This window comes from Chlamydotis macqueenii, chromosome 26 (genome assembly GCF_036417535.1).
Source record: "Chlamydotis macqueenii isolate bChlMac1 chromosome 26, bChlMac1.mat, whole genome shotgun sequence".
Lineage (NCBI taxonomy): Eukaryota > Metazoa > Chordata > Aves > Otidiformes > Otididae > Chlamydotis > Chlamydotis macqueenii.
Window position 1 is genome coordinate 4,000,135 of NC_141581.1, and position 23,477 is coordinate 4,023,611.

Below are 23,477 nucleotides of genomic sequence, written 5' to 3' on the forward strand. Positions count from 1 at the left end.
GCTGCGGCCAGGCTCTTGCTCCAGCACCGGAGACCCTCTCGCCCTCCTCGCCCCCTCTGCTTTGTCCCTGGGGGTCCCCAGGGCTGCATCCCTTGCACAGAGCCTGGCACCTCCCGGGTGACGCTCCCCTCCGGAGCTGTGCCGCTCTGGCTGCGGGTCACGCGTGTCAGCGCTTTCCTGTGCAGGGTCCGGGCTTTTCCCTGCCGGCAGCCGCCTTTCCCTGCTGCCTCCTTTGCGCTGCTGAACAACCGTCGCTGTGTTTTCCCGCGGGATGGGCTTCGGGCTGGGCGCGTCTCCCACCGCACGCTCAGGTGAGGAGCGGGACGCGGCAGGGGACCCCAGGGGAGCCAACCCCACCCGGCCGAGCTCCAAGACTCCAAGACTCTTTCCCCGTTCCGTACCACGAACACAGCTTTAATCGCCGCGGGCGCTTGGACACAAAACAAATACAACCCACCAGCACGCCCCAGCCCCGCAGCCTCTGTCCCAGTCCCTCCAGAGACACCGTTAGCGGAGCGACAGCCGCCTGGTCCGGGCTGCGCAGGCAGGGGCGCGACGTCAGCAGCCCCGGCACGTGGTGGCCGCGCTCCCCGGGCTGCGCCGCGCTGGCTCTGCCTCGGCGGGACGGTGGGGAGAGCCGCGACCCTGCGCGGCTGTGGGCTGCGGCGTCTGGAGCATCTGCCTTCTGCCTCCGTCCTCCGCCGTGCGTTTAAAAATAAAACAATAAATAGCAAAAAAATAGATCTGTACATAAATAAAATAACCCTTTTTTCCATTTTTTTTTTCCTACAGGATGGTCCGGAGATGCCCGCGGGGCTCAGCTGACGAGCATGGGGAGGAAGTGCGTGGAGAGGTGCTGCCGGCGCGTCTTGCCCCCGCGCTGCGGCCTGCCCTTGCTATTGAGCGAGAGGAACATGGGGCGGCCGCGGTGCCGCCAGCGCAGCGACGCGTAGGTGTTGTAGCCGTTCTCCTCGATGCGCTCCGTGAACTTGCAGTTGGGGCTGAACTCCTTCTGGCAGGAGAGGGAAGAGGGTGAGGGGCGGCTGCGCTCGGCCGGGGCCGTCGTCGCCCTGCTCCGGCCGGGTCGGACCCCAAGAGCCGGGCAGGGCAGGACCCCGGTTCCTCCTCGGTCCCCGGAGGGCAGAGGGGCTCTGTGGGTGCACCTGGGCACCGGTCTGGCGGGTTTGGGACCCCCCACCCTGTTCCAGCTCTGCCCTGAGCCTCTGACCCCGGTGCGGTCCCTCCCACGCGGCAGCGTCCGACCTACCGACCCGTAGAGCCTCCCCCGCTTGTTCATGGCCAGGTAGAAGCCGGTGTGCACCGCCCGGATGGCCACCACGCCGACACGCACTGACCGGATCTCCACGATGCCTGCGGGACGGGGAAGCGCGGCGGTGAGCCGGGGAGGGACGGGCGACCTCCCCGAGGGGCCCTGCCCCGACGCCGGGTCTGTGGCCGCAAAGTGCCCCCCCTCCTCTGAAGAGACGGGGCCGCTGACCCTCGCCGGGAGCGGGATGGGGAACCTCTTCTCCGGGGAGGATTTGATCTTTACTCCTCTCCCGGGGCCCAGCTGCTTCCCAGGAGCCGGGCTGCGCTAAGCGATGCCAAGCGCGACCTCCGCTTGACCGGAACAAATCTCTGCCCGGTGCCGACCTCGCGTTTATCCTCCCCTCCTTGGCAGCTCTGCCCACCCATCTGTCCGGAACGCGCCTGCGGTGCCCCGGGGACCCGACCCGCCTCTCGCGCTCGGGGCACCAAGGCCAGCGCGGCCCTTGGAGGGGCAAAGTGTGCGCGGGGGTGGCAGCGGTGGCGCGCAGCCGCGGGATGGTGGACGGAGGTGCCCGGGTCGAGGACTGTGGGGGCAGGAATGGGGCTGGGACAGCGCTGCCCGCAGACATTGGTACCGATCGCCCGGCTGGCACAAGCGCGGACATGCGGCCCTGCGTTGAGCACGGTGGGCAGGAGGGACGTGGCAGCGCTGCAGGACGTGGGGACGAGGCCGGGAGGCAGCTGCAGCCGGGCTGCGGAGTCACAGCTGGGCTCGGCCGAGCCGTGCTAGCGAGCGCGTGCCCGGCCGTCGAGCTCCCGGCACAGCCGCTAATGGGAAAGGCATGCGGTCGGACCAGCGGCTCTGACGGGGGAAACACCCAGAGCACCGTCAGGGCTCCCGGATTCCTGCACCGCCTCATGCCCGCTGGCCCGCAGCACCGCTGCCAGCCCCGCTGCCCGCCGGGCCCTCGGTGCTGCGGGAAGGGGAGAAGGAATCTCCAGCGGGCAGAGATGCGGGCAGAGATGCGGGCAGGGCGCGAGCCACAGCGGGAGCTGCCCGTGGGCACCGCTGCCCGGGGCTGCCCTGGCCGGCCGGGGCGGGAGGACGCACCGAGGCTTTGGCTGGCGGCAGCACGCGCAGCACAGGGTGCTGCTGCCCCCGCAGCCCTCAACCCGGGCACCCCTGTCTACCGTACCGCGGCCGCGCGCCACCTGTGAAAGCCGGTGCGTGCCCGGTGGAAGCCCCTGCCCGGCATCACCCTGGCATCAGGGCGGATGGGGTGGGCATGGCACCGGGGCGGCGTGAGGGGTCCCGAGCGTTCAGCTCTTCGGGGGCGACGCATAAGAGGGGCTTCTCAGCCCAGCCGCCCCGGTGCTACCCCCAGCACCCACCGGCACCCGCAGGGCCTGGCCCAGGGAAGCCTTTGACGAGCGGCAGCCGTGGGGCAGGGCTGAGCGAATGCCTGCGAATCCATCCCACTTGATCACCGTCTGGAGATGCTGCTATTTATAACAAAGAACTGCTTTTCTAAAAATAACCCCCCGACGCCGTTCCCGCCGCCCCGGCCGGCTCTGCCGTGCTTTGCTCGCAGGTGCCCGGCCAGCGCCCAGCTGCGCGCAGTGGGGACGGGTCCCTGCAGACGCGGGGCGGCAGCCCAGGGGCAGCTCCCAGTGCTCCCAGTCTCACACCCTCAGCCCCAGCGGGGTCCCACTGAGCCCCTGCTGAGGAGCAGAGCGCGAGCCCAGGCCAAGCTCCAGTCTGCAGCACCCTTCTCGCCCCACACCCCGCCGGGGACCCCGGTGTCCCCACCCAGTCCAGCCCGGCACCCCCCTCCCCGTCACGGGGGCCACGACCCAGCGCCCGAAATGGCCGACACCACCGGCTCTGGCCGCAGCCGTTCTGCAGGTGCCACGTCCCCTCGGGACCTGTGACGCCGTCACTTGGAGGGGTCCGGGTGGGAGCGGGTGGTGGCAGAGCCGAGGCAGGACCCCAGTGCCGGAGCAGCCTCTCGGCCCCCACAGCACGGCTACCGCGCCCCACGCAGCCGAGGGCCGCGCCCCACTGTGCTGCAGCGGGGGCTGCCAGCCCACCCGTGTCCCCGCGGTTGACGCTCGCCCCGTGCCGAGCCCCAGCTCGCTCCGCAGGCAGCGGACGGGCTGCGCTCCCCTCCGCTCTCCCACCCCTCTGCTCTCCCACCCCTCCGCTCTCCCACCCCTCTGCTCTCCCACCCCTCCGCTCTCCCACCCCTCCGCTCTCCCACCCCTCCGCTCTCCCACCCCTCCGCTCTCCCACCCCTCCGCTCTCCCACCCCTCCGCTCTCCCACCCCTCCGCTCTCCCACCCCTCCGCTCTCCCACCCTGGCCTCACGGACGCTCGGTTCTCAGACCAGCATCGCCCCGAAGCTTCCTCCGTCCCTCCTCCTCCTCCTCCTCAGCCTTTACCCCTTGACAGGGAGCGATCCGATCGCCCCCAGCCCACGTCGGGCAGGGAGGCAGCACCCCTGACTGCGCCGGCAGGACGGGACGGGACGAGGGACCCCCAGGTCACCCCCGGCACTGGGCAGAGCTGGTGAAGCGACGCCGGCTCCCCGGCCAGAGCACGCCGGTGCCCGCGCACCCCTCGCCGCTCCCGCAGCGCAGCGGGCAGCCAGACCCCGGGAAAGGGGCTCCGGGGGCTCGGGCACCGAGGGAGCTGCGGGCCCCGGCCAGCCGCGCACGGGACAGCGGGGACAGCGGGGTCCCGCGGCTCCGCCCGACCGGAGGAGAGGCATCGGCGGAGGATTTTGCCGGGCCGTCCAGCCTCGCCCCCCGCCCCGTGCCCGCCTCTGCCGCAGCCCCGGCGGCCCTGGCTTCTCCCCCCCCGGGTGGGCGCGCGGCGGGACCCCTGGCTCTGCCCGGCCCCGGCCCCACTCACTGCCCGGCCGTTCCCTCCAGCGCGTCCCCTCCACGCCGCCGCCGCCGTCGATGAGCAGGAAGAAGCGGGTGGCGGAGAAGAGCCGCCGCCAGCGCACGTCGCCTTCCAGGTGCCCGTAGCTGCGGGGGGGCCGCCGGCCGCCCCAGGCGCCGCTGCCCGCCCCCGGCCCCGGCCCCGGCCCCGCCAGCACGGCGAGCGCCCCGGCGAGGCAGGCGGCCAGGGCGGCGGGGCCCCCGCGCCTCATGGCGGCGGGCGGCGGGCGGGCGGCGGGGCGCGGCGGGGCGGCGGGCGATGGGCCATGGCCGCGGAGGCGACCGGCCCCGACGGCGCGGGCGGCCCGTGCGAGGGGCGAGCGGGCGGGTGGGGCGAGGCGGGGACGGTGGCGGCCAATGGGCGAGGCGGGGCGGGGGGGGCGGGGCCGGGCTTCCCATTCATAAATCGGCGCCCCGACGGCTGTCACCGGTCGCTGGCCCCGGTTACTCGGCTACGCTCGTAGGGTGCCGGCCTGGGGGACCGCACGTCCCGGGCCTGCAGCGGGCGGAGGCCGGGCTGCGCTCCTCGGGCAGGGTTGGGGGAGAGGCGGCGGGGACAAGTGGGGATGTGTGGAGCTGCCGTGGCCCCGGGGGAGGTGACCGTGTGCGGCCCGGCCCGAGACGCGACGAGCTCGGGGCCGAGAGGGGCGCAGGGCAGCGCCGAGACCCCCGGGCTCCGCGACCCCCGGTCCCCGCTCCCGTCCCGTCCCGTCGGGGCCGCCGCGGCCGCCAGGGGGCGCGGGGGGGGGGGGGGAGCCGCCGCCGCGCTGCATCATGGGGGTTGTAGTCGGAGCGCTCGCTTCCCGGCGTGCATGGCGCGGCGCCTGCGCAGTGAGGCGGCGCGGCCCGGCATGGCGGCGTAGAGCGGGGCCATGGCGCTGCTGCGGCTGCGGGCGGCGCTGCTGGGCCCGGGCGGTCTGCGGGGCGCCGGTGAGGGGCCGGGCCGGGCTGGGGGGCTTGGGAGGGGGGGGGCCGAGGGAGCGGAGTCGGGGGTCCCTGGGGTCCTGCCCGTCTCCTCGCGGCGGAGCTGGGGCTGTGCGGTTCCGGAGGCCTCACCCCGCCCTGCGGTGCTGGGCACCCCCCCGCCCCTCCGGCGGTGGGGCTCCCCGACGTCCCAAACCCGCCACTGAGACAGAGCTGGGGGCTGTGAGGGTCGAGATCCCCCCCCCGCCCCCCCCCCCCAGCGATAGAGATGGGGCTGTGGGTGTCCTGGGGCATTGTCGTTCTCTGAGGGCAGAGCTGGGGCTCTCTGGGCTCCTGTCCCTGCTAGGGGACAGAGTTTACCCGTCCTGGGGTCTTGTCACCCCATACAGCAGCGCTGGGTTCACGGTGTTCCTGGGGTGGCGTTCCCTCCAACAGATTAGAGCCGAGGGGTGAGGGGGGTGTCCCTGTCCCTTGCTGGCCCCCGCGCCCTTCCGTGGCACCGCTGTAAACTGAGCTGAGAAACGCCGCTTGCCGGGGCGGGGGGCAGTGAGCTGCGTAAGGGGTGAAGCCTCCTCTCAGCTCCTGGGTTTTGGGTCTTCCTGCTGCAGGGATCCCGTGGAGCGTTCTCAGGAGCTACTCCTCGGCCAGCGCCAAGGAGAAGGCGAGGAATGCCGTCTGCGAGAGGACAGAGCTGCTGGAAGGTGAGTCGGAGAAGGCTGGGAGAGCTGCAGGGGCTTCCCTTGTTCAGTGTCCTGGGAGGTTTTTGAGGAGTCTTCCCGTTCTTTGTAGACATAGAGAAGATGTTTGGGACTGGAAATACCCACAGCCAAGGATGCGAGGCTTCCCTTGGGCTTACTGGCCTCCCTGGGCAAGTTCTGTCCCGTCCCAAGGACCTGGAGGCCCACCCCACCCTGAGCCCAGCGAGCGTTGGGGTGCTGTAAAACGCAGGCTGGTCCCGAGGGATGGCAGAAGAGTCCTCGCGGTGCCATTGTTGTGTTCCTTGGGATGCTGGGGGGGCCCAGAGCGTATGGGTGGCTCCCAGCCAGACAGTGGTGAAAGCAGCGGGTTGCTGGGAGGGGGGCTGGCCAAGGAGGGGCAGTGTCCTTGTGTGGACCCTCTTTTCCTGGGCGCTCTGAGGACGAGGCCCTGGGGTAGGACACAACCTTCTGCTGTGCCTTGCATCCCTTCACTTCTCCCTGGCGGTGTCTTTCCCGGCAGTGCTGAAAGCTCGCGTGAAGCAGCTCCAAGCCAGTAACGTCCCGGAGGTGACGGCCAACAAGGCGGAGCTGGCCCCGCTGGGGAATGACAAGAACCAGGACCCGCTGCGGAAAGAGGTGGCTCCCGGCCCCGCAGAGGAGCAGCCTGCGCCCAGGGGAAGGGATGAGAGCGCGGCCCGGCCCAGCAGCTGGGTCGAGAAGTTGAAGAAGGAGATGCACATCCGGCAGCTGAAGGTGGAGCGGAGGTTGTCCATGGCTGCCTCCCAGCTGGCTCTGGAGGGCCAGGCCAAGGCCAAACCGAAGGGCAAGGCCAAGGCCAAGGCGAAAGCGAAAGCCAAGAAGAGCCTGAAGACCTCAAAGGCTAAAGTGGCCGCAGCCTGGAGCCAGAGCCACGCTGGGCCCCGCGGTGTCTACACCCGCCGTGTCTACGCCCACGGCAAGCCCAGGGTGGCAGCGGTGAAGGAGCGTGCGAAGGCACAGAAGCCTCAGAGGGTGCTGGAGGACAAGGACGGCAGCCAGTACAAGATCCTGCAGCAGACCATCCAGTCCAACCTCGAATGCTTCCTCTTCTTGCAGCAGCCGGAGGAGGCCGAGAGGTTCCTTCTCTTGTACCACAGCTCCCCCGTGAAGAGAAGGCTTTTGGACGTCAACGCGTACAACGCCGTGATGCGTGGCTGGGCGAGAAAGGTACCGAGCCGGGGGCTGCTGCCCTCCTCCCGCTGTCGGGGGGGAGAGGGGAGGGCTGGCTCAGGAGGAAGAGCCCTCCGCTTGTGGTTTTATCCGTGTTTGTCACATCTGCCTTCGGCAAGTGTTCAAGGAGAGCTTGGCTTCTGCTCAGAGCGACGGAGCTGATAGGAGGTCGCTGAATCGGGCCGCTGATCCCTGTGAGGTGGCTTTGAGGGGAAGAAGGAGGTGGGCAGGACAGCCTAAATTTAACGGGAGCAGAGGGGCGTGAAGCTGTGATTTAGGGCTACCAGTGTCTGTGTCCACAGCCCCTTCCCATCTCCTCTGCAGGGCTGCTTGCAGCGCATCAAGCGGCTGTTTTCCATGCTGGAATCCGTCGGCCTCCGGCCCAACCTGGACTCCTATGCGACGGTGCTGGAGTGCATGGGTCGGAACCAGTCGTCCACCAAAGCCATCTGGAGGTAACGCGCTTCGCCTGCTGCAGGGCGCCGCCGAGCCTCGGCGCAGCGTCTGCGCAGCCTGCTGCTTCGCCGGGAGCTCGCGATGGGGAGGAGGAGGCGTGCAGGCCCGGCGTCGGGAAGACCTGCGCCCGCCGCGTGCGTGTTCAGATGCTCCGACCCATTTCTTGTGGCTGGAGTCCTGCAGTGGGCCCTCCTTGCCGCCCCCACCTGCTGGGGAGTTTCGAGGGAGTTTGTCTGAGATCTTAGAATCATGGAATCACAGGATGGGTTGGGTGGGGAGGGACTGTTAAAGCCCACCCAGTCCAACCCCCCTGCCAGGAGCAGGGACATCTCCAACCACATCAGGTTGCTCACAGTCCCGTCCAACCTGGCCTTTCCAGGGATGGGGCATCCACCGCCTCTGGGCAACCTGGGCCAGTGCTCCACCACCCTCAGTGTGAGAAATTTTTTCCTAATATCTGATCTGAATGTACCTCCCTCTATTTTGAAACCATCACCCCTCGTCCTGTCACACCAGGCCCTGCTGAAGTCTCTCCCCACCTTTCCTGCAGCCCCCTTTGGGCACTGGGAGCCGCTCTCAGGTCTCCCCGGAGCCTCCTCTTCTCCAGGCTGAACAGCCCCAGCTCTCTCAGCCCGGCCTCACAGCAGAGCTGCTCCAGCCCTCTCAGCATCTGCGTGGCCTCCTCTGGACCCTCTCCAACTGGTCCATGTCCTTCTGATGTTGGGGTCTCCAGAGCTGGACGCAGTACTCCAGGTGGGGTCTCACCAGGGCAGAGCAGAGGGCAGAATCCCCTCCCTCGACCTGCTGGCCACACTCCTCTTGATGCAGCCCAGGATGCGGTTGGCCTTCTGGGCTGCAAGCACACACTGCTGGCTCATGCTGAGTTTCTCATCCACCAGCACTCCCAAGTCCTTCTCCTCAGGGCTGCTCTCAATCCATCCCCCGCCCAGCCTGGATTTGTGCCTGGGATTGCCATGACCCAGGTGCAGGACCCTGCCCTTGGCCTGGTTGAACTCCATGAGGTTGGCACGGGCCCACCTCTCCAGTCTGTCCAGGTCCCTCTGGATGGCATCCCTCCCCTCCAGCGTGTCGACGGCACCACGCAGCTTGGTGCCATCTTGCAGGGACAGGAGGTGAGAACAACCTTGCTCCTGGACAGAGCTGTGTCTCCTCCTTGCAGAGCAGCTCCCTGGGCTGGGAGCAGCCTCTCTCCGGTCAGGTGCTCCTTGGTTCTGCACCCATCCCAGGCGTCTCTTTCCCACCGGCCTCTCCGTCACTGCCCAGTAGGAATGGCTTCTCCATTTCTTTTTACAGCACCTCTGTGGAGTTTGGTAGGCTCAGCCAAACGGCTGGTTTTACTGGGTGCCAGCTCTCTGGAGGAGCGTGATGAGGAGGTTCAGGTGGATTTTGTGGAGCCCAACGGGCAGAACAGGTGTCAGCCCCAACGTGAGGGGCTGAAGGAGCCTTGTGAGATCCCAGCGGGTCTGGCAGCACAGCCAGCTGCCTTGCCAGAGGATGGAGAAAGCTTTCTGGTGATGGGCTCATGCTGCACAAACACCCTCGGGTGGCTCGGGGGTTTTTCACCGCCCTGTGCGTCCCTCGGCTGGCTGACAGGCTGTGGGTGCCCCTGAGTGGGTGTTTTCTAGCCAGCTGGCGTTGACTTTCCTGCCTGGGTGTGCGGGCGTTGTGTCAATGCAGCAGTACACCTGTAGGGCTGTCTGTAGGCAGATGTTCATAGCACATCTGGATGGATTTGTCAACCCCAAGTCTTGCTGGAGCGTCTATGTTTCCCCACAACTGTTTCTGTTTGCTGGTGCTGGGAGGGGGCTTGTGAGCTCTCCCAGTGCTCTCCCAGTTAGCTGTGGCAGCGGAGTGGCCCGGAGCATGCGAGGTGGAAGTTGTTTCTCGCTCTGCTCGCAGGCTGCAGGGTCGCTTGGGGGGCGTAAGGTGGGGGTTGCTTGTTTTAACTGGGCTGCTGTGGAGTCGTTTTTGGGGAGAGCGGCTCTGCAGAGAGGTAGAGCTGTTCAGCACCTGCAGTTCTGGCTCAGGGCACTGTTTGCCACCCCTTGGGCTCTTCATGCTTTCCCAAAGCTGCCGGGGGCTCTCTCCTGTCTGTTTAGCTTTCTGTGGCTGACGGGGGCCTGGGCTGGGGCCTTGCTGGTGCCACTGTCACCCTGTCCTCCTTCCAGTGTCACCCAGTGCAGGCCAGGCCAGTCGGCAGGTGGGGCTCTGGGCTCTGCTGCGCGCAGGATCCTGACTCCAGCGCGGCAGAGCCAGGAGGATGCGGTCCCGCAGCATTGCCTGTGGGGCCGGGGAGCGGGAGATGTTGATGCGTGCGGGAGATGCTGGTCTCTGGCAGCTGCAGAGAAGAAAGCTTCCTCACAGGCGCTGCAGCCACTCCTGCTGCTCAGGCTGTTCCTCCTGCAGCTGCGCGAGCAGCGGTCCTGTGCCGGGGCCGCAGGCTCGGTGCGTGAACTGCAGTTCTCTGCCCTTTCGCTCAAGCTGTGACCAGCCCCCCGCGTTCCCTTCCCATGGCTCGGGCTGGAGGGGAGAGCGGGGTTATTGGAGGGGGAGGGAACCTGCGTGCTTTTGCTCAGTCTCACAACGGCAGCGGAGCTCGCTCTCCCCGCCCGGTGTGAAGGTGAAAGCCACCCGCTCAGCAGAGGTGCGGGTGAAGGGGTGGAGAATTGATCGCAGTAACCTGAGGCGGGTGACCTTGTCGGGACGGGTGCTGTGCTCTGGAGGCGGCTCCCACCCCAGTAGCTCCTGCAGCCCTGAAAGCTCCCGAGAGCTCCCGTGTTCCCGCAGGACGGCGTCCTGCTGCCAGGCTGCCTGACAGTCGTGCTCTTGGAAGACTGAGGCATCTGCCTTCTGTGGGTTTCCCAGTTATTCCTGTTTCTGTGCCATTCTTCCCCCTCTGGGGCTGGGCAGGCGTATCTGTGGTCAGGCACAAGTTGCTGCCCTGTGCCAGCCTCCAAGCCCTGCTTTGGGGGAGAGATTTGCTTTTGTGGCTGCCAGGGATTCGGGAGGGGTGGCTTTTTCTCCTGTGGCGTCTCACGTGAGGCTGGGTGACGCTGTTGAGGGCACGAGTGAGGAAGGAAATCCTGATACAGTCAAGGCTCTTGGATCCTCAAAAGGAGTCACCCCCATCTGTCTCCTCTCCGCTTAGTCTTCTGTTTAAAAACCTTGTTCCCTGCCTTGTTATATGCTGATTTTTGTCCAATGTGCACACTCCCCTGTGAAAGATTAAGCCTATCTTATCTGCTCTCCTCAGATATGTGCAGCAGCTGAAGAACGATGGCTTCCACCTGGATGAGCTCTTCCAAAAGTGCCTGTTTGAGGAAGATGAGAAGGAGAAAGTGCTGAGGGCCATCAGGGTTGTCCATCCCAACTACCAGCTGCCCCCTCCGCCTGTCCCCCAGACCTGCAAGTCTTCTCTGCTCCAGGACTTCTACTCCAAAGTAAGCCACAGAGCTCAGGGACGTCTTTGCGGCTCGGGGAGGTGTTGGAGCTGGCCAAACGGTATTCCCAGGTGTCCTCAGGTTCAGCCCAGGGCTGTAATGTGGGAAGAACTCTTGAGCCTGAGCTTTGCTCAACAGCCCGTGCAAATCATCAGGCAGCTCCTTGTTCTGAGGACGTGAGTAGCCTTACCAACAGCCTTACAGAGGAACGGAGACGCTGAGGACTGGCGGGGGGGGCTGGGGATGACCTCCGTACGCTGGAGAAAGAGGCCAAGGCCACTGATCTGGGCAGCTTGACCACGACAAGGGAACAGAGCAGCCTCTGGAGAGGCCTGCTACTCCAGACTCCTGAGGTTTGACATCTAAAGACCTCAGACCTCAGAGGCCCCAGAAAGGTGATTCAGCAGGGACTCAGACCGCGTGCCCCTTGCAGACAAGCTGGGAGAACGAGCACACCTTCTCTTCCTCTGGCTTTTGGCACATAATGTCTCGCTCTTCTTGCAGGAGAAGATGGTGTCGTACCCCAAGCTGGATTTCTCTGTGCAGGAGTTGAAGGAGCTCTTTCAGCAGCAGCTGGAGATGGAACTGGACAACACTGTCACCATCGAGTCCGTGGAGTCAACCAAACCTCTGACCCCGCAAGCCATTAAAGCGGTAAAGCTCAGGGAGTCTGGGGGCTGCACGTCCAGGGGGAAGGGAGGCAGTTCAGCCCTCGGGGCCTGTGGGAGAGGTGTCAGTGGCCTAAAGAGGGGGGCAGCTCCCTGGTGACACTCTCACGACAGCGTTACTGTTTTCTTTCTATTTCTGCACAGCGCAAACTGCTGGACACCCTTCGTTCCCGGTGGCATGACTCCATCCTCCAAGCCCTGCAGAAGTCGAAGCACAGCATGTCCAAGCTCAAGACGGTGTCGGGGTACAACATTCTCTACCCCTACCTGTGCCTGCTGCCGGACGAGGAGTACGTGGCCATCATGCTGCAGGTAGGACCCTGCCCTCGCAGGGCCACGGCAGTGGGGCTGCCTGAGCGGCCGTAGGGCTGCTACGAAGCACTGGTGTCCTACTGGGGCCAGATGAGCCTCAAGGTTTGCCCAGGTTATTAGCTGTAGGCTCTGCTCCCTGCGCTGAGCAGCCAGAGAAGCCCCTGCTCTGTCCTGGCAGAGCATCATCTGCTTGGCGTCACAGGAATTAGCATCTTCCTGTGCTCCGCACATGGAGCGTTTAACTCCTGCTTTGTCTCTCTGCTCTGTCTTTCTGTTCCTCCCTTCTGAAGACCCTCTTTGCCTTCCCCTTTCTCAGATCCTCAACACCCTCTCTCCGCAAGGAGAATCCCTGGCTGTCTTGGCCAGGGAGCTGGGCTCCAAAGTCTACAACAGATACGTCACCCAGAGGAAGCTGCGCAGCCTCCAGCTGGAGAAGGTGCGGGAGATCTATGAGGACTACATCCACCTGCTGGCAAAGGACAGCCAGGTAGGGTCCTGGGGGTTGCAGAGGAGCAGAGGAGGGGGTGCTTTGCAGAGCAGGATGGGAGGGGAGAAAGGGGCCAGGGCCGCTGATCTGGGCAGCTTGAGAGCCGGACGAGCCGGTCGTTCCCAGAGCCGCGTGACGTAGCAGGGGGAGACAGTCTGGGAGGGAGGGTCGGGATGGTGGGGACGCAGGGTGTCGGCACAGGAACGTGTTGAGAGGAAGGGCTTTGCGGCACCACTGTCCTGGCCTGCAGTGGAGGCAGATTCTTGCTGTTGGGCTTGCCCCAGCCACATCAGCAGTCCTTCCCCAAATCCCCCTGGGAGGGAGGACCTCGCGGGGAGACAGAGACAGGAGGGTCCTTCTCAGAGCCATGTTCCAGGTACCTAGGTCCCATCCGGCAAACCCCCTGGGACCAGCGCGGCTGGCCCCTCCAGCTGACCCAATTTTCTCCTTCCACCTTCCAGCCTGATGAGTACTTGCCGCGGGAATACTGGGAGAAGCTGGTGGCAGAAGCAGGCTTTGGGCCTTCCCTGAACTTGAAGGACTGCAGCTGGCCGTACATGCTTCTCATGCGCTTGGGCATGCACATGCTGGAACTGCTGGTGCAGGCTGTCAAGGTGCCCAGGAACATCCTGAATCCCCGCCTGGAGCCCAAGCTTATCCCCGTCCTCTACCACATCTACTCCTTCCAAAGCAGCTGGCAGGTGAGCCTCGTCCTGTGAGTTCTGGGACTGTGCAGGTCACCTCTTCCTTGGAACCTCTCCTTCCTTTTCCACCCTTGCTGCCTTTGGGACACACAGGGGAGCCTCTGGTTCTGTGGGGACAGTGTCAGCACCTAGCATGATTTTTATGCCATGGCTGATTGGCCCCATGCTCTCCCAGACGCCAACCTTCATCTTCTGCTGCTGACTTTCACCTCTCATTCTCCTCCTCAGGTTGGGCTGATAAAGCCCCATCCCATCTTCTCCCAGATTGTGTCAGATGCTGCAGAGACCTTGCTGACCTTTAACTCCTCCGCCATACCTATGCTGTGCCCCCCGGTGCCCTGGACCTCCCCCCACTTTGGTGCCTTTGTCCTGAATGACACCAAGCTGATGCGCTTCGTGGATGGGGCCATCCAGCACCAGCTGCTCCTGGAGCAGTGTTCTCCAGTGAACCTCCACCCCGTGCTGGATGCCCTGAACCAGCTGGGCAACTGCGCCTGGAAGATCAACCAGCCGGTGCTGGATATCATCATCTCCATCTTCAATGACAAAGGCAATGAGAAGCTGGACATCCCACCGCCCATCTCTGAGGTCCCCAAGCCCCCTGCTGCTCCTGGCAATTCCTCCACCTGGAACAAGTCCCAGAAGAAAGAGTTGTTGCTGTACAAGAAGAAGATAGCTGAAATGCACAGCTTGCGCATGGATGCGCTCTATAAGCTCTCCATTGCCAATTATGTCAGGGACAAGGTGTTCTGGTTTCCTCACAACATGGACTTCCGGGGCAGGACTTACCCTTGCCCGCCTTATTTCAACCACCTCGGTAACGATGTCACCCGGGCCATCCTGCTCTTTGCAGAGGGACGGCCGCTGGGTCCCAAGGGCCTTGACTGGTTGAAGATCCACCTCATCAACCTCACGGGGCTGAAGAAGAAGAACGCCTTGCAGGAGCGGCTGGAGTACGCCAATGAAATCATGGACGAGATCCTGGACTCTGCCGACCACCCGCTCACGGTAGGTAGGGAGAGGCTGGCAGGGCTCTGCTTGCTTTTGGGGTGGAATGGTGGGACCCTGAAACACGGGGAAACAGCATGGGTTCATCTGAAACCACGAGGAAGTGGCAGTACGGTGGAGGAGGTGCCTTGCCCAGTAGATCCCGAGAGTGCAGGGGCTCCTGCCATTGCTCTGGGGTGCCACAGGAGCACTGCCTACTCCTACCAGCCTGTCTTTTTGTTTTCCCAGGGCAGGAAGTGGTGGATGAACACCGATGAGCCCTGGCAAGCCTTGGCATGCTGTATGGAAATTGCCAAAGCCTCGCGCTCCCCGGATCCCGCAGCCTACATCTCTCACTTCCCGGTTCACCAGGTAGGAGCCCGATGGATCCGCGTGGGGAAGCAGGGGGAGGAAAATGAGCAGGGCAGAAGCGTCCACGGCTCCAGTGCTGCGTCTACTAAGCCACGTGGCCAGGCTTTCTTAAGAATGGGAGTGCAGTCTGCAGGCATCTTGGCTTGAGAACTCCAGTAATTTGCTGTTGTATGCAGCCATTAACGAGCCAGGATAGTTAAGTGCTGCTTTGCTTCCTTGGCTGGAGCAGAGCCCGTCTGGGAGACGGCCATCAGCCATCAGCTGCCCGCGTGAGAGAGCTGGGCCAATCTTACCTTCTCCAGCCCAAAATCAGCCCGACCCTGGCTGGGTGGGACGTGGTGTGGGTGCATAGCAGCATGTGCCCATCTGAAGTGCTTGGGGCTGTGCTGCTGCCTTGGGGCCTTTTTTTTTCTGCTCCTGTTCTGAGGCTGCGGCCAAGCAGCTCTGCAGGAGCGGAAGATGGGAGGTCTGGACCTCTGAAGCAATGGGTCAGAGCTGTTCTGTCCCTGCATTCAGTGACACGGCTGTCATTCACCGTGTGCGCTGTCCCTGCTCAGTCCCAGACGTGCCCACGCTCTGAGCAGGGCCAGTGCGATTGCTGGGGTGCTGCTCAGCTCTCCGAAGGCATCCGTCCTTCCCGGCCAGAGAGAGGAGCCCGGCAGCCGCTCCCGTTAGCCAGCACTCAGCCCTTTCTCCCTGCTGCGTCCCAGCAGATCTCCAGCTCTCTGCCCAGCCAGCTATCTGTCCGCACTGATAAATCCCCTTGCTGCGTGGGAGACAGTGATTAATTGTTTTCCTGGTGAGAGGGGGTTGCTCATTTATCTCGTTAGAAGATCAGATGGCACTAATGGTGGCGGGGGGAGAAGGGGGTGTATTCCGCCAGTAGCAGCGGTCTGGAATATGTATGAGACCGTCTAAACTGATCTTGTTATGACAACAAAAGATGGGGAGAGCAGCTGGGGGTGTGTGGAGGGTGCTGTTAATGAAATTCAAGCAAGGACTTCTTCTGGAGGGCACCAGAGTCTCCTTCTACCTGAGTCATCAGCGCCTGGTTAACAGAGGCAGCTCCGCTGCTGCGGCGGCTGCCGGAGCCCTGTCAATTCTCAGCGCTGCGCCTTGCTGCACTGCAGGCTGTGGGGAGGAGGGGGAAAGGAGAGGAGGGCTGATCCTGCCGGCAGCTGCAGACTGTGTTTGACCAGGCAAGGCGCAGGGATGGTCCAAAGCAGCCACACAGCTGCGAGAAGCGTTTCTGCTGGCACTGTTTGTGGAACAGCAGGACCTTCCCTTCGGTCCTGCCTGTCTCCTCCGGGCTGATCTTGGTCCTGGGGGGGCTGTCAGGGCAGCTGCTGTGACAGACCACTCGGTGTGCCTCTGGAACCGCAGCTTTGGGAAGGGCTGGGTCGGACTGGTTTCTGTCAGAAGGATGTTTTCCTCGGGAGCAGAGGCAGCGCGGCTAGCTGGAGCCCCCGTCAGCTGCAGCGTGCCGAGCAATCTTCGGCTTGGCCTGCCTCTCCCTGCCTCTGCTCCAGCTCCTGGGCTTTCAGAGGTTGTTTTGACTGCTGGCTCTTGGGGCTTCTGTGAGCATCCCAGACAGATTTGTTGTTTTCAGAATTTTCAGTGTTTCCGCAGAGCTCTGATATCTTTGAAAATTCATGGAGAGGGCAGTGTGATGTGAGGTTTTTTTTTTTGGTTTTTTTTTGGTTTTTTTAACCTCAGAGGCAGCAGTTGTTATTGATGAGACCCAGACAGGAAAACTGGCCAGAAGGGAAGTGGAAACTGATGCAGCCCTGGCTACTGCTGGGAAATCAGCTGCAAACCTGTCCAAAGAGAGATGGGAGAATGGCAATGTCCTTCTGAGCCCAGGGCGTCTGCCCTGTTGAGTGGGGTGGGTGGGCAGGGCTCCATCCACACACTAACACCTTGTTTCCACCCTGCTCTCTTCCCACGCGCAGGACGGCTCTTGCAATGGTCTGCAGCACTACGCAGCTCTTGGCCGGGACCTTATTGGTGCCATCTCTGTCAATCTGATGCCCTGCAATGTCCCCCAGGATGTCTACAGTGTGGTGGCCCAGCAGGTGAGGCACAGCGGGGACGTGGGGAGGTGTCCTCTTGGATCTGCCTCCCCCCGCTGTCAGTGTGTTGTACAAGGTCGCTCCAGCTCCCATGGAAAAAGGTCAAGGTGAGACCAGCATACAGAGGGCTGGGAAAACATGAGCTGGTCAAAGGCAGAGCCTCTCCCTCCCTGAATGGGAACCGCTGCAGCCACTGCGGTGGGGACATCTGTCCTGACAGAGGTAGCTATGAGAAATCCACTGGGATTTCTGCTGTCCTCACTTCTCCTGAGTGAAGTCTGGGAGAAGTAGGGTAGAGAGGTGTAAGAGAGCAGAGAGCGTTCCTCATCTCTTGGTCACAGCTGGCTGGCCTGCGGGTTATGGGATTTTCTTTGAGCTGGGTAGGAGGGAGGCAGGAGAGATTCAGCCTTTGGCTCTGCTGCTAAGTCTTCAGTTTTCTTGGCAAGACATGATGTGAAATAAGCCTGCTGGGAAGCGTGCTGAGATCTACCAGAACTCATTCCACTGGCATTGAGCCCCTTGCTCTCCCTTCTTAGGTCTGAGCGTGTTTTATCCAGGCAGAGGGCGGGAGGAGCACACGGAGGGTGCGTGGGTTGCTCAGAGTTATCACTGGGGGTGGCAGAGGTGGGAGAACCTGAGTCCAGTGCCATGTCCTTGTGATGTCCAGCACCACCCAGCTGCCAAGCGACGCTGCTCGGCTGCAGGCATGGTTATGAGATGTGGATGCCCCTTGATTCCTTCAGCAGACGATCTCTGTTAACCAGGGCGCCTGAAAATGGGCTGCAGGGTTGCTGATGGGAGCTCAAGCCAGACAGCGCAAAGGGAGGGAGGATCTCACATGGTTCCCCGGACTCCCCCAGCCATGGAGGGGGCTTGGGTCAGCGTGGCTCGCGGTGGGGCTGACCCCCTGGGGTGCTCTTCTCAGGTGGAGGAGTTTCGGAAGAAGGATGCTGAACAGGGGGTGAAGATTGCCCAGGTGCTGCAAGGCTTTGTCAGCCGCAAGGTGGTGAAGCAGACGGTGATGACGGTGGTGTACGGTGTCACGCGCTATGGCGGGCGGCTGCAGATGGAGAAGCGTCTCAAGGAGATTGACGACTTCCCTGAGGTAGCCTGCCTGCCCTGGCCTCTCCCAGCAGCGTTTTGCTCAGCTCTCAGGCCCTGCGGGGAGAGATCCCTTGCTTTCCTTCCTACCTTGCTCTCTCCTTACCCCCAAGTCTCAGCTAGCAGAGGGACGTGCAGGACCGAGCTTGTCCAGCCTGCGGAGAGCTGTCTGCCAGCACTTGTGGGTGGGGAGGGCTTCTTCAGGTGGGGCTGCTTCTCATCCTTCCTGGGCCCAGCTTGGTGGCACGACAGCCTCAGCTGGTGTTTCGGATGCGAAACAAAGTTTGTGGCTGTGGCCCTTGTCTCTAGCAGAGCTCTCGGAGGCTTGCTCCTCCTGATGCCTCTTTCTTCTTCTGTGACCCCCGCTGTGAGCCAGCCCTTGCTGAGTGGGTGACTTGCTGTGGCAGATTGGTGCTGGGAATGTTTCTGCTGTGCGTTACGTTCCTGAGGCAGCAAGAGCCTCCTGTTCATCCAGGGACGTTACGCATGGATCAGCCTGTCCTCGGACAAGGAGCCGTCGGAAATGCTGATCTCAGCCTCCCTCCATCACAAGGCCCAGCCATCTGCAACAGCTCAAGACGTAGCACAGTCTGTGATGGAGGCAATTCTGCGGCACTAGAGAGCAAGGAGATGCTCTGGCAGCTTATCCCAGCTCCCGTCGCTTTGCTTAGCATCTTCTGCTGCCTGTTTGCCTCACCCCTTGCTCTGCCTGTGGTCTGTGCAGGAATATGTGTGGGAAGCGTCTCACTACCTTGTGAAGCAGGTGTTCAGTGGCATCAAGGAGATGTTCTCAGCAACTCGAGATATCCAGGTGAGGTGCCTGTTTCCTCTGTCTCTCTCCGCTTTTTCTTCCCTGGCCCACACATACATAGACCAGGGGATGCTATGTGGGGAGAGATGGTTCCTCTGGGCCCTGGCCCAGGGAGGATCCTCCTCTCCCAGCCCAGAGGTGTGGGATTGTACCTGCTGCAGGACCAAACTCTCCTGTAAACACTGGAAGCCCCTCCTCTGTTGTGCTGGGAGGGGATGGGGTCTCCCAGCTGCCCAGACTAACTCCAGCCGCTTTCTTCTCCACTTGCCTCTGCTGAAGAACTGGCTGACAGAGAGCGCCAAGCTCATTGCCCAGTCGGGACGGACGGTGGAGTGGGTCACGCCTCTGGGTCTCCCCATCGTGCAGCCCTACTATCGGTCTAGGTCCACCGTGGTGAGTATCTGGTGTACGGGACCCACCTACCCCTCCCTCTGGTGGGGAGCAGGGAGAGGGCAGCTGGGCATCGAGGCAGCATGCGAAGTCCCCGCAGGTTGGCATTGCCCGTGGGTGAGCCCGCAGAGCAGGTAGGATTTCTGTGTGAAGGCACATTCTCCAGCATCGGTGCTCCCTGCAGAGACTGGAGTGTGTGGGTGGGCTGCTGAGGAAGCTCTGCTGCTCTCGTCCCACTCAGGCAGCTGGGGCACAGGCCCGTTCCCTGTGCTGAGGAGCCTTCCTCGGGGCTCGCGTGATTCAGTCTCGCTGCTCTCGCCTCCCACACGCCGCTGCACTGACTCACGTCTCCCCAGCCTGTCTCGTCCTCGCAGGCACTCACCTCCAGGCGCCCTTCTCTTAGCTTGTGTGGGGGTGAATCAGTGTACTGCTGGGAAGGGGTGGGGGAGCCCTGCCAGCATCCTCGGGAGGGGAAGCAGGCAAGGTACCGTGGTGACTGGGATGCCCTGGAAAGGTCCCTGCCCAGGCCCCTCATTGCAGCCAGAGGCGTTTCCTGCAGAGTAGCTTGTGGTCGGCACGATCCCCCTCTCCAGAAGTACGGGGCAGTGCTGAGGGCCTTGTGCTGGCTGGGCGGTGCGGTGTGACAGCTGATCCCTCTTCTCTCTCCCCGCAGCTGAGTTGTGGCATGCAGAACTTGAGTGTGAAAAGCTCCAACAGCAACCAGTAAGTATGAAACCACAGTCTTTACTGAGCGCCTGCTGTCCCTGGTCTGTGCTTTGGGGACAAAGCCTTCCCATCAGTGGAACCTGCCATTGAGTGCCAAAGCTCCTGGTATCCCCCTGAGCTGCAGAAAGCCAGCTGGAGGAGTGGAGCCTTGTGCTTCAGCAGGGCCTTGGGGCTCTCCAGGGCCACCCCCATCAATCCCGGGTCTTGGCTGGCACTGTCTCTGTGCTGGTGCTCTCATCTTTGTCCCTGGAAGTGCCCCAGCTCCTCCTGTCTCCCGCTCTGTGCTGCAGGAAGCCTGATACAGTGAAGCAGAAGAACGCCTTCCCACCCAACTTCATCCACTCCCTGGACTCCACACACATGATGCTTACAGCTCTGCACTGTCTCAGGTAGGGACCGGGCAGCCTGGGCTCTTTGTGGCTCCAGGACTCACTTTTCACTGAGAGAGCATCACCAGGGCAAGGCGTGCGATGTGGGAAGAGGTTTTTCCCTGGAGGGTGGGTGTTTGGGCCTTCTGGCAGAGAAGGGATGAGAGGAGGCAGCAGGGCAAGGACAGGGTGATCGCAGGGTCAGCCATCTCTGGACGTCTGCAGGGAGCCCCCCTCCTTGTGCAGTCCCTGCTCATGTCCCAGCAGGAAGATCTACATGGGGTGGGAGACACCGTAGAGAGGGGGCTCTCAGCACTGCTTCATGGCACCTTCTGCTCCTTCCCAGGCAGGGTCTGACCTTCGTTTCAGTCCATGACTGCTACTGGACTCACGCGCTCACCGTGGACATCATGAACCAGGTAGAAGTGTCCTTCTGCGTCCCGTGTGAGCAAGGATCTTGCTGACCTGTTCCCTGGGTGCTTGCCAGCCCTTGCTTCCCCTGGGCTTCGCTCCATGGGCTGATTTACTCACCCGGGCAAGGTGTTTGCTGGCAGTTGCAGCTGATTTCCCGGTGCCATAGCCCCATTTCCTCCCACCCTTCAGGGAGTGTGTAGGGGAGAATCTGTGCCCCTAAATCAGCAGTACACAGCGTCTAGCGGAGTCAGCGCCTCTGTCCTGCCCTGGGCTGTTTGCCCTGGAGTGCTGCGAGGGCTGTTGTACGGTGGATTGATAAATGGGGATCAGGCTCTGCTTCCCACCTCCCTAAGCTTATTCCCATCACCCTTGTCTGGCAGTGCCCCCCATTCCCACTCTTGCCCGCTGCCTTCCCTGCGCCTCGCCTCTGACCTGTCTTGGCTGAGAAGCGCTGAGGGGAAGGAGGGCAAAACGCTTGTTAACTCACCATTGCTCCCTGGATCAGATCTGTCGGCAGCAATTCGTGGCTCTGCACAGTGAGAAGATCCTGCAGGATCTGTCCGAGTTCATGCTGGAGAAGTACTGCAGGTATGCCTTGCCTGTTGGCGAACCCTCACCACGCTTCTTCCTACCAGCACCGATTCCGTCTCCCAGGGGTGGTTGTGCCCAGGTGCTCATCTGCCTGGGGATTGCTCTGGGGGGAAGTTGTGCTTCCTTCTTGACTGGCACCCCGGTTGCCTTAGACCTCACTGTAAAAACCCCCAAGGTGTCTGCATCCTTTTTGCTGTCGAACTGAAGTAGAGTTTGGTGCTTGAATCTCTGGGTGGGCCCGGGGTGGGCTGTAGTATCTGTGCCTTGAGTTCCCCGCTGTGAACGAGGCAGAAAGGAGCGGTGAAGACGTGTGTTGGGTCGTCCCAGTGTGCAGCCCTCGGTTACCACCGCAGAGCCAGACAGCACAGACCAGCCCAGCGCTGGGCAGGTGCTGGAGGAGCCTCAGGACCTGCCTAGAGCTGCTGTGGCAGGGGCTGAGCTCCTGCTGCAGGGTGTGTGATGTGTTTTGGAAGAGCTCAGCCCTGTTGTCAGGGGCTTGCACTGGGGAGCGGAGGAGGGCGCACCTTCTCCCAGAGCTCCCGCGCTGATTTGCTTTCCTTCTGGTTCTCCCAGCCCCGGCAGAGAGACTAGAGCCCTCTGGCAGAAGAAACTGATGGAACAGCTGTCCAACGTCCCCAAGACAGGTAGGAGCACGGGACAGGAACTGCAAAGCTCAGCAGCAGTTTGGGGATGAGGGCAGCGAGATGGAGAGTGGCCCCCAAAATCACTGGGCTCGTGTGACGTGGTGGGGGTCTGGCCCAAGATCAGGTTTCCTGCCTGTGCCGCGCTGCGGAGCCACGGGGTGGTGCCTGGAGATGTTCCCGTGTAGCCTCCCTGGGAGCAATCCCTGCCTTCTCCGGAGCTGAGCCCCTGGGATTTCCTCCAGGCTGACCCAGCTCATCCCGTCCCCTGTCGTCTTGTTCCTCTCCCATCTGTTTCCAGAGACATTTGCCTGGAGCTCGGCGTGGTAATTGCCGGGATCTAGATGATACACATGCAATGGGATTAAGGCAATTAGTTTAACTCCTCCTAATCTCTTAGCCCTGCCTCTGCCAGCCCATCTGCCCAACCTCTGCTCTGCCTGCGCAGAACGGAGCAGGCCAGCGCTGCGTTGCTGTTGAGCGGCCACCACGGCCGGCCCCAGCAGCAGCACGAGCCCTGAGGCCTCTTCCTTCCCTGCCTTGCTGCTCTTACGCTCTGCTGTCTTGCTCTTCCTACTGCTGTCCCAGATAAATTTGGGGGGACGTCAGGATCAAGACCCCTGAGATCCCCGCTGTCTTCACCCACCCTGAGCTGACGTAGTTCTCTGCAGGAAGCTGAGGCAGGGCTCGGGGCAGCTTCTCTCCCAGTTGCCCCATCTCCCTGCTCTCCTCTGACCTTTCCCTTGCTTCCCCCAGGCGAATTCAACCTGAAGAAGGTGATGGATTCCACCTACTTCTTCAGCTGAGCCCCAGCAGCCAGCGGGGCTCTGGACTACCTCCGGACTGCCGTCTGCCTCCGAGGCTGCGGTAGGCGCTTGCCCTGTGTCTCATGGGGAAAGTGGGTAGGGCTGCCAGCCCAGCAAAAGGTACCTGTCCAACACTGAGATGCTGGGGCAAACTGGGACTTCTCGGAGCGCGGGAGCAGCCACGAGGGGCTGGTGAGGGACGGGGTGTCTGCGCTGTTTGCTGCTGTTACTGCCTGCGTCCCAGGCAAGGGGAGATGGTATCGAGCCCCAGGGAGGGCCACGTCTCTCTGGTGTGGGGTCGCAGGGGTGATGGTAGATGTCCTCACCCTGGAGCCTCCTGCCCCGCTCTGGGCCGCAGGGTGGGTGCTGCTCTCCATGCCTTGCTCCAGCTGCAGCGCGCCGTCACCACTTTCCTGCAGCGCAGCCTCTGCAGCTCCCAACTCTCATCTCCAGGGATCGACTTCACTTCTGCTCACTGGGTCTCAGGCAGGGGAAAAACCACTACCACAGGGGTGGAGGTGTACGATACTGTAAATAAAACGTTTTTTTTTTTTTTTTTTTTTTTGAAATATTGAGACTGAGAACCCCATCCTCCTCGGCATCTTTGCCTGAAGCCTGTGGGGGGCTAGGCTCTTGTTTTGTCTTCCTGGGGAGGTGGGACTGGTGCCTCCGCAGGCTGCTGCTGTTTGGCTGACTGGTTTCAGTTATTCAGAGGTGTCACATTCTGGAAATGCTTTTGTCGCAGAAACAGAGACAAAACTTTCCTGCTGCAGGGGGAGCAGGGCTGTCACAGGGGCTCGTGCCTGCTGCCCAGCCCTTGCATTTCAAGCTGGGAGCCTCTTGTCTTGTGGAGACTGTGCCTTTGCACCCCTCCTCACCCAAGGGCCGCGTGTTCGTGTGCTGCTCCTGCAGCAAGTGCTGCCTGGAGATCTTGCAGCGGGAGCTGCTTGCAGCTGAGCTCTCTAGACACAAGCTCCACTTTGCAGCTTGCTCCCAGCTCCTTCCTCCCTGACGCTGGATTAGGGACACAGCCCTGCCAGCAAGGGGCAAGGTTCCAGGAGGAG

General features: G+C 62.7%; 2 protein-coding genes across 5 annotated transcripts; one reads left to right on the plus strand and one right to left on the minus strand.

The window, feature by feature from the left end:
- Positions 1-398: 398 nt before the first annotated feature.
- Positions 399-4,493, minus strand: FGF22 (fibroblast growth factor 22). 4 transcript variants are annotated; one of them, XM_086767143.1, is made up of 3 exons: positions 4,184-4,493; positions 1,272-1,371; positions 399-1,009 (listed from the first exon to the last, which is right to left on the minus strand). In XM_086767143.1, exons 1-3 carry the CDS (start codon positions 4,425-4,427, stop codon positions 787-789), a joined length of 567 nt encoding a protein of 188 aa, XP_086623269.1. In that variant the 5' UTR covers positions 4,428-4,493; the 3' UTR covers positions 399-786. The 4 variants fall into 4 exon arrangements, with proteins under 4 accessions (XP_086623269.1, XP_086623268.1, XP_086623271.1 ...); XM_086767142.1 differs by having other exon boundaries at positions 399-1,012; XM_086767145.1 differs by having other exon boundaries at positions 1,268-1,371.
- Positions 4,494-5,060: 567 nt separating this feature from the next.
- POLRMT (RNA polymerase mitochondrial) lies at positions 5,061-22,962 on the plus strand. Its single transcript, XM_086767141.1, has 21 exons — positions 5,061-5,145; positions 5,748-5,840; positions 6,358-7,043; positions 7,371-7,501; positions 10,777-10,963; positions 11,468-11,617; positions 11,776-11,943; positions 12,260-12,430; positions 12,892-13,131; positions 13,363-14,142; positions 14,371-14,493; positions 16,446-16,568; positions 17,491-17,670; positions 18,391-18,477; positions 18,757-18,870; positions 19,541-19,590; positions 19,884-19,982; positions 20,308-20,380; positions 20,881-20,963; positions 21,540-21,610; positions 22,364-22,962. Exons 1-21 carry the CDS (start codon positions 5,088-5,090, stop codon positions 22,411-22,413), a joined length of 3,717 nt encoding a protein of 1,238 aa, XP_086623267.1. The 5' UTR covers positions 5,061-5,087; the 3' UTR covers positions 22,414-22,962.
- Positions 22,963-23,477: the final 515 nt, after the last annotated feature.

Coding starts and splice junctions, on each gene's coding strand:
- POLRMT (XM_086767141.1), top strand. CDS start 5,088: ATGGCGCTGCTGCGGCTGCGGGCGGCGCTGCTGGGCCCGGGCGGTCTG. Junction 12,431..12,891: donor TGCTGGCAAAGGACAGCCAG/GTAGGGTCCTGG, acceptor TCCACCTTCCAG/CCTGATGAGTACTTGCCGCG. Junction 19,983..20,307: donor ACAGCTCTGCACTGTCTCAG/GTAGGGACCGGG, acceptor GCTCCTTCCCAG/GCAGGGTCTGACCTTCGTTT.
- FGF22 (XM_086767142.1), bottom strand. CDS start 4,427: ATGAGGCGCGGGGGCCCCGCCGCCCTGGCCGCCTGCCTCGCCGGGGCG. Junction 1,372..4,183: donor CTGGAGGGAACGGCCGGGCA/GTGAGTGGGGCC, acceptor CCCGTCCCGCAG/GCATCGTGGAGATCCGGTCA. Junction 1,013..1,271: donor AAGCGGGGGAGGCTCTACGG/GTCGGTAGGTCG, acceptor CTCTCCTGCCAG/AAGGAGTTCAGCCCCAACTG.